The 9,321-nt window shown below is 41.3% G+C and overlaps 1 protein-coding gene across 1 annotated transcript; it reads left to right on the top strand.

Moving 5' to 3' along the window:
* The first annotated feature begins 221 nt into the window (after positions 1–221).
* Positions 222–1,175, top strand: LOC107155128 (olfactory receptor 1N1-like). The gene has a single exon (XM_015500921.2). It carries the CDS (start codon positions 222–224, stop codon positions 1,173–1,175), a length of 954 nt encoding a protein of 317 aa, XP_015356407.2.
* Positions 1,176–9,321: the final 8,146 nt, after the last annotated feature.

Here is a 9,321-nt window from a genome sequence, read left to right as displayed (position 1 = left end):
AAATTGTGTCCCCCATACTTTCTAGCATAAGTATTTAGTAGGATTTAAAAAACTTTACTGTGTGCATAGTAGGTGGTCAATACATTGGCAAATACATTATTATTTTTCCTTCTTCACTACAGTTCCAGAGGATGGCATGCTCACCAATCATCTGAAGTGAAATATTTTTACAGAGCTTTAATGGAGCTTATTCAAGACCTTTCTCTCTGACCTCTGGGATCATGGTAGGAGGGAATCAGACCAACAGCTTTGAGTTCACCCTCTGGGGACTCTCTGAGCGGCCCGAGCAGCAGCACATCCTCTTCCTGCTGTTCCTGTGGATGTATGTGATCACCGTGGCTGGAAACCTGCTCATTGTCTTGGCCATTGGTGCTGACACACGTCTCCACACCCCTATGTACTTCTTCCTCGCCAGCCTATCATGTGCAGACATCCTGTTCACCTCCACCACTGTGCCTAAAGCCCTGGTGAACATCCACACCAAAAGGAGGTCCATCTCCTATGCAGGATGCCTGACCCAGCTCTACTTCTTCTTGACTTTTGGGGACATGGACATCTTTCTCCTGGCCACAATGGCCTATGACCGCTTTGTGGCTATTTGCCACCCTCTCCACTATGCAGTGATCATGAGCTTCCAGCGCTGCATGTTCATGGTGACTGCCTGCTGGACCCTCACAAACTTTGTGGCTATGACCCACACTTTCCTCATATTCCGGCTCTCCTTCTGCTCTAAGAAGACTATTCCTGACTTCTTCTGTGACCTGGGACCCCTAATGAAGGTCTCTTGCTCTGATACCCATGTCAATGAACTTGTGCTTCTCTTCTTGGGGGGTGCAGTTATTTTGATCCCCTTTTTGCTCATCCTGGTCTCTTATATCCGGATTGTGTCAGCTATCCTTGGAGTTCCCTCTGCCCGGGGAAGGCTCAAGGCTTTCTCTACCTGTGGTTCACACCTCTCTGTGGTTGCCCTGTTCTTTGGGACAGTGATCAGGGCTTATTTGTGCCCCTCATCCTCTTCTTCTAACTCTGTGGTGGAGGACACAGCAGCTGCGGTCATGTACACAGTAGTGACTCCCCTGCTGAACCCCTTCATTTATAGCCTGCGGAACAAGGACATGAAGGGGGCTCTGGTCAGACTTCTCAGGGGCAAAGTCTCCTTCTTGAGGGGCCAGTGACTTCTGCAGGGAAACTGAAGGTGTTCCTCTATACCCTCCGTGGAGTGCCCTCCAGAAGCTTCTACCTCAGGAGTTTCATTACTGAGTCCCTCATGGACCTTCTCAATGTTCCCCTCCCTTATTCCCCACTGTGAGTTTGATATTGTGGAAAATCAAGATTTGGATTTGTGCTTTAAAGTTCATCTTTTATGAGTTGCTTATTTGCTCATTTATTTTATAGTTATGTACCACAGAATGATATTTCAGTCAATAACAGACTGTATGCATGACATTGGCCCCATAAGATTATAATAGAGCTGAAAAGTCCACATTATCTAGGGTCCTTGTGTCCTAACACCAGAGCACAGTGCATTCCTAGTGCACTGCCAACTGTATAAGAGCATAGCATACTTAACAGCGACAATGAAAGACTAGGTTACGGTTAACATATTTACTATATAATAATTTTCTCATTTTTTTTACAGTGTACTCCTTCTACTTAAAAAAATTTACTATAAAACTATATGTTGTGTTTTGCGGGTGGCAGCCTTGCCTGTCTTGCTTACCGACTCTTGACTGTATTAGGGGGCCTATTGAAGCTGGGTGCAGTGGCATATGCCTGTAATCTCAGCAACTCAGAGGGTAACCCTGTTCCAACCAATACGGGTGAGGCAATCAGTGGTAGTGCCATGGTTCAGGGGTCAAGCAATGCTTTCAGAAAAAAGGAGATAGTCTGGGGAGGGGTACAGGTTGCAATCTAATGTCTTCTGTCAATACAATCCATGTCTTCTGTCATTCACATCCATTTGTAGTTTTCCATTTTATCCAGATTTCTCCCCATGATATGGGGCCTCTATTTGTTATTGTTGTTGTTATTTTGAATTTAGCCTTAGTCCTTTCCAAATAGGGTGGGAATAAATCCATAATTAAGAATTCCCTTCAAGGTGTTGACCAGTTATGAGTTGGAAAGATTTGAGTAGAAATATAGTGAAAGAAGATACAGTCCGCAATACTGTAGTTGTTTCAAGGATACAATTGAAGGTCATCTCCACTCTTCACAACCCATTCTAAATTTCCCTTACCTAGGCTGTCACTTTGGCAAATCTGGTATAATGTCTTTGGTCTTCATCCATATAAGTGTGAGTTCTTAGTTATCCTGTTCTTTTTGTATTATAATGATTAAATTTTCTCATATTTATTACTATTCATGAAAGTACTAAGATATCCAAGTGAATGTCCCAAGTTTAAGACATATTACTTCCTGTCCTAATTGTATAGTAGCAACCACAAATCTTCATGAAAATCAATATCAACTATCCTGGCTAGAAAAGTAACACGTAACATCTATCTTTTCCTGTAGATCTACTTCCTGAGAAAGAAAAAATGGTCAGAGGGTATTCACGTTTTCTATTTTAATGAATTCCTTAAAGGGAGGCAATATTTATATATTTTGTTTGAACTGTTAAAATGATGAAAACATTAGAATGTGATAAGTTTTTATATAATATAAATGCCCGAAGAAACCACTTAAGCTATACAAAACGGTATACTCAAAACCACTAAAGATAAATCAAACATTTGAGTAACTCACAAGAAGATACGAAAAAGAAATCAGAAAAGAAAAATAGAGAAGACAAATACAAACAGAAAATAAATTGGCAAATGTTAAGTCTGGACATTCCAATAATGGAATTAACTATAAATACACAAATTAAATGACAAAGATTGACAGAGGAGGTTCGAAATGAACATCATCCAACTGTGTGCTGTCCACAAGAAGCTCTCTTCAAATATTAAAGTGTAACATCTTAGTCAGATGTAAAGTAATAAGATTGAAAAAGACATGCAAATGTTAATGAAAAGAAAGAGAAGTGGATATATCGATTTCATATAAGGTAGCTTTTTAGAACAAAGAAAATCACCAGAGACAGAGAGGGATATTTCATAATAATAAAAAGTCAATCCATTAAAGAGACATAGCAATCTGAAATGTGTCCTCATTCAACTGAGAAGCAAAGTATGTGGGGAAAAAACTGACAGTACTGAAATGATTCCCAGACAAATCCACAATTATAGTTTGAGAATTCGAGATCCCCCTTTCAACAATTGATTGAACTACTAGACAACAGTGAGCAACAGGCTCTATCTGACATTTATTGACTACTCCTTTTGATAATAGCAGAATAAGCATTACTCTCAAGTGCCACAGAACATACACCAATATACACCATATCCTGTCTATAAAACAAGCCTCAACAAATTTAACATAATTGAAATCATACAGAACAGCTCTCTGAACACAATGAAATCCAACTAGAAACTAATAACATAAAGATAAGAGGAAAATTTCCAGGCACTTGAAAGCCAAATATCACGCTCCAAATAATCCACAAAGAAGTTACAAGTGTAATAAAACTGCATTGAACTGAATTAAAAGGAAAATACAACATAACCAAAATTTGTAGGACATAGCTAAAATGATGACGAGAGAGAAATTCATGGCACTAAATAAATGCACTAGAGAAGAAGAAAGTCTTAATTTGTAATTTCTAGTTTTTCACCATTTTCAACATGCTGAAATGACTTTTCTTATACATTTTTCTTCAGGCACATGAATGTAGGTTTTCCAGGGTGCATAGCTAAGAATAGATTGTTGGGAGGAAGACCATATGCACCTCACCTCTCTTACTAATGGATGCTGGTTTAGCTATCAATTTAGCCTCAGTCCTTTCCAAAAAGGGTGGGAATACATCCGTAATTAAGAATTCCCTTCAAGGTGTTGATCAGTTATGAGTTGGAAAGATTTGAGTAGAAATATAGTGAAACAAGAAACAATCCCCAATAATACAAAGCACTTCCACTGGCTGGTTTACCCATCTCCACTTCCTCCACCCCAAATGTTGTGATTGTTGGCTGATAATGGCTCATAATTTCTCCTTTTGGTCAGAGAGGTTATACAGCCTTCCCAGCTTCCACTGCTCTGGAGGTAGAAGGCAGGCTGACTGACACAGGTGTCCAAGGTTGGCTTCTTGACTGGGTAGAACTGACACTACAGGAACAATTCATGTTCCAGAGACCCACTTAAGACTAGGGTGAAGTTGATGTACTGAGCCTGCATCTTGCTTATCTCCATCTTTTCTTGAAGTGCTTTTCAATACCCACTTTCTCCATTCCCATGAGTTGCTTTGCTTCTAGGGAATGTGACCCAAGATGACTAATATTGCTGAAGTTGTTCCAAAATGGTTGCACCAATATACATATTTGAGCTGAAGCTCAAAGGCTGAGAAACAGAAAGCCATTTAGTGTGGAGGAAGGAGCTTCCTGGCAAGGGGATAAGCAAAATCAAAACCCCCAAGACAAGAAAGAACTTGTGAATCCAGAGGACTGAAATAAACCCAATATGGCTGAAGTATTGGGAACAAAGAAAAGAGAATGATAATGGTTGAGATAGAAGATATGTGTAGGAGCAAGACCAGATAAAGTCTCAGAGGCTGTTTTCATGTTTTGCCTAAGTGTGATGTTAAGTGTGAAGTCATGATTTAAGCAGTGAAGAAGTTAAATTTAAACTTTAAGAAAATGAGTCTGTGTGTAAAGAGTGGATTGGAAAGAGATAAAAACAAGGAGAAGGATCACACAGTAAGGAAGTGGACAATAAAAATTAGTATTCTATGAAAAGAGTAAAAAAACAGTAAGATCTATAGCACAATACTATTTATGCATGTAAAACACACAAATGCATGGTGATATGTGTTCTTCAAGGATCCATGCATATATTAAATCGGCTGCCCCATGTGGAGGGAGAGAAAGGGAATGAAGATCTGAGCAAATAAAAGTCAATAAAACCAGAGATGTCTTATAAGAATGGATGGTGTGCATGAGCTGAGGTAAAGGATTTATTCTACTCTGCACCTAAGAAAACAAAAAGCAGCTACCCACCATCTCCCCACCCACATATTTACTCTTCTCATGGAGACCCATGTGTGTCATTGAGAAAGAGCAGAGAGTAATAGTGCTTTGCTGTTGAGGGACTCCAGGACCAGGTTCTCCAAGAGACCTTGAAAATAATCCAAACTTTTACTCACTAAGTGGGTTTTACTGGGTTGCATAGACTTTCCCTAGGGATTATTCAGCATCTGAGTTAAGGAACCTGGAGGAAGCAGAACCTCCCTGGAGCCTCATTAGGGGAGGAAACAGATAGGAGCACCGAGGCAGGCGGAAGACTGATGGTGATGGGATGTTCCTAATGCAATGTCTCAGCCTCATTTCTTCTTTCCCTGGATGATTCCATGGAGCCTGATCCTGAGACATCTTGTTATTTCCCCTTTGCTCAAGTTTATGTCCCAGTCCCACTAGACCTAGAAACCAAGTTTCCACCATGTCTGATTAAAGCTCTGTGCTTGCAGCACACAGGGCAGGGAAAAACCCTGTTGGGTGTCAGTAAAAGTCTGTGGATAGAAAGCAATTGCTTCAGTGCTTGTTGAGGACAAGAACTATACTATTTCCCTGACTTTCTTTTTTAAGTGTCCACAGAAGCATTGGGCATATTCCTCAAAAGTATTTGTCGAATATATTTGTTTTTTGTTATTTATGTTGGCTCTTTTGTTTCTCTGTCTAGCCTTTAGAGAGAGTCCTGGTGGCTGGAAAGTATGTTTGGGGAAGACAGCATGTCAGCTCTATTCAATGACATGCTGCTCTGAGGGGCTTTAGGGCCTCTTCTCAGACACCATACAAGAATCTCCAGAACCCAAATACATTTATTGAGCAGAATTCCTTGGATTCTGTGTAGTCTCTTTGTGATTAACCTCTAAGCTGAGAAGCATAGGGGAGTGAACCCTTCCTAGAATCTTAACCAATGAACCTCTCAATAGATACACTAATGTCCGTGGGGTCCCAAATCCTAGGCTGAGCCCTGGGGACACCGGAAGGAATGAAAGGGTCTTGCCCAGGAGAAATCTCAGATCTTAGTTCAGTGGGAAACAGACATAAATAAAAATCGTGTCTAATCCCAATAATGGAGATCAACATATTGGTATATTTGGTTTAAATATTTTTCTGTCCATGAAGAAAGTTTTGTTTCTTGTCAACATCTCATAAGAAATTTCCTATGCCCAAACATGCTACATTACATCTCACCTGTTATAGGTATCACCAGGAGGCTCAAGCATTGCCCCCATTGGTGAGCATTTGGCCTTTTCCCTTAAGAAAAATTACAAATAATTCTGTGATGGACATCTTCACTTATAAAGCTAATTCCATTTTGGATGATTTGTTAGGTTACCTATCCTAAGGAGTATAAATGATAGTGTCAAACTATATACATAGCAGGATTTCAATATCTTAGTTTTTTAAATTATAAAATTGGTGGTTCAATACATACACTTGCAGGTTTTTCTAATAATATTCAAGTGCACATATATCAATTTTACAAATAGGATCACATAAGCTTGTATTTTTTTATTTGAAATTTCATCATGGAAAAAATTTTCACATCACTGTCTTAAGATATACCTCATTCTATTTTTTTACAGTACTAATGCCCATTGCCTGGGTCCATTCATTCACTTGGGATAGCCTAATAGTGATATTTTATCATTTAATTTTCCCTTATTGAAGGAAAAATAATAATAAAATGTTGATTAGTAACAAAAGATAAAAGAAGGCAAAGAACACTAAATGCAAAGAGTAGCTGAAAACATTAAAAGAGAATAAAATTATGGCATTTGCCGATAAATGGATGGAGTTGGAGAATATCCTGCTAAGCAAAGTAAGCCAATCCCCCCAAATCAAAGGCTGAATGTTCTCTCTGATAAGTGGATGCTGATCTATAATGGAGGGTGGGGTGGGGAGAATGGAGGAACTTTGATTGGGCCAAGGGGAGGGCAGGAAGGGCAGGTGGGATGGGGGTAGGAAAGATTGTGAAATGAGATGAATATCATTACCCTAGGTACATGTATGACTGCACATTGGTGTGACTCTACATCATGTACAACCAGAGAAATGAAAAGTTGTGCTCCGTTTGTACAACATCAATTGAAGTGCATTCTGCTGTCATGTATAACTAATTAGAATAAATTAAAAAAAAACAAGAGCTGAAGACTACTCACCAGAAAAGCTTTACTACAGAGCAGAAGAAGATCAACATTCACTGCTTCTGATGGAGTTTCCTGCCAAAATTTTTAGGATTTGCCTGATCTCTGAATACACCGTCTACTTCCCGGGTTACAGTACTTCAGTGACTTCTCATGGTAATCAGAACAGAGCGACTCCCCTGGCTTAATCTGTCCCTCCTTACCCACTTACCTTTTGCATCACTCACAGCTTTGCTTACAAAACCCAGGGCTGCCTTCCCACCAGTCCTCCACACACAGGGTTCATTTCCCACTTGAGCAACATCACAAATGTTATTCCCCCTCCCTAGAAGGATCTTCTCCTGGATTAAATTTCTCCTTCTCAGAGACATTTTTGCTTGTTTGTTTGGTGCTGGGGATTGAACCCAGGGCTTCTGGCATGCTAAACAGTATGTTCTACCATTGAGCCGCCCCCCAGCTCCTCTTAGTCTTTCTGACTCGCCAACATAAGAACTTGCCTGCTCCTCTCCCCCACTGCTCTCTCTCTCAGGTTATTGTTTCCTTGGGGCCCTCATCAGTTTGCAGGTATTTTATTTCCTCACCTGTTTGCTTTTAGAGGGCCTCTCTCATCCTGGTCTGCAAGCTCTCAGGGGAGGCACTGTGTCCACCTTCTTCATGGTGGTATCTCCAGTGCTTAGGCCAATGTCTCTTGTCAACAAACAATACACAAATAAATCAGGAGGAGGGAGGAGGGTGGTAAGACAGAGTCTCGGGCATAAATAGGACTGAGGTTGTTTTGGTGAGAGGTGTTTGGAGTCAGGGCTACCCCCAGAAGAGGGGTGCTTGTGGTGAAGATCAAATCCAAGAATCTCAGAGCAGGAGGGAGGCCAAGTGCTGAGGTTTCCACTTATCCATGGTTTTGCCTTCTGTAGTTTGTTAGCCATAGTCAACTAGGGTCCAAAAATATTAAGTTGAATTTTCTAGAATTAAGCAATTCATACATTTTAAATAACTTTTATATTTTTAAATTTTTATAACCTTTATATAGTATTGTTATAATTGTTTTATTGTGAGGATTGTTACTCTCTTGCTGTGCTTGACTTACAAGTTAGACTTTTCATTAGTATGCATTCAGAGGAAAAAGCATAGCATACATAGGGTTTGGATCTATCTGCAGTTTCAGGCACTCGCTGGAGGTCTTGCAACATATCCCCCATGGATGAGGGGTGACTACTATATGCAAACAACTCTGAGGGATGTCTGGATGGTGGCACCAATGACAATCTGCCCATCTCATAATGTGGCCAGCAGAAGGTTTGTTACTGCTAGCACTGAAAAGTGGGAGAAGCCCAGATGTTTAACAATAATCATGGCCCATCTACTAGTGGACCTAGGCCCAGCCTGAGACCATTCGTCCTCCCCTGCAGCATGAAGGATTCCCAACTGAGACACTGCTTGACAGCTACTGCATATGAGACTGGAGGCTCTTTGCTTGAGATCCCATTAAAGAGGAGGCAGAAAGGAGAGGTGGCAGGCGTTGTCTGGACAGGAATGCTGAGGCCAGCTCCTCTATGGAGGGGGTATGGGGTGGATGGTTTGAACCTAGAATCCTCTCAGCTATGAGACAGTGGTTAGGGCAGAGAGAGAGGGTGGGCTGAGGGCTCTGTGGTTTGGGAGACTCAAGCTCATCCTACCACCAGAAAAAGGGAAAGGGGAGGAGACAGAGGGGGAGGAGGAGAGAGAATCTGGCGAACTCCTTGTAAACAAGGTTCATTTCCCAAGGCTCTGGCTCATAGAAATTAACATTGGGGCAATTATGTTCATCTGAAGAAGCTGTCTTGGGATTGCTTCCCCGAGGCCTCCCCAAACTGATAAATAGGCCTGGCACAGTCCTGACTCAGCCCCTTCCTTCCTGAACTGGGGCTCAAGCCTCAGCTTTCAGGTCCCTGACCCTGTGGAGGCACCCACAGTCTGTCTTCTGTCTCCTCCTGTATGGGGACCAAAGGTCCAGGTGCCAGGGTCCCTGCTTTTTATCTTTACCTAGGAAGCCCTGAGTCCCCCAGCCCTGCTTCAGGTTTCCTATGTCCTGACTGTGACCT

The sequence above is a fragment of the Marmota marmota genome, unplaced genomic scaffold (assembly GCF_001458135.2).
Source record: "Marmota marmota marmota unplaced genomic scaffold, marMar, whole genome shotgun sequence".
Classification (NCBI taxonomy): Eukaryota; Metazoa; Chordata; class Mammalia; order Rodentia; family Sciuridae; genus Marmota; species Marmota marmota.
This window is presented reverse-complemented; position numbering and strand designations above follow the sequence as displayed.

What these genes read in the sequence shown, in the direction of transcription:
- LOC107155128 (XM_015500921.2), top strand. Translation starts at nt 222, where the DNA reads ATGGTAGGAGGGAATCAGACCAACAGCTTTGAGTTCACCCTCTGGGGA.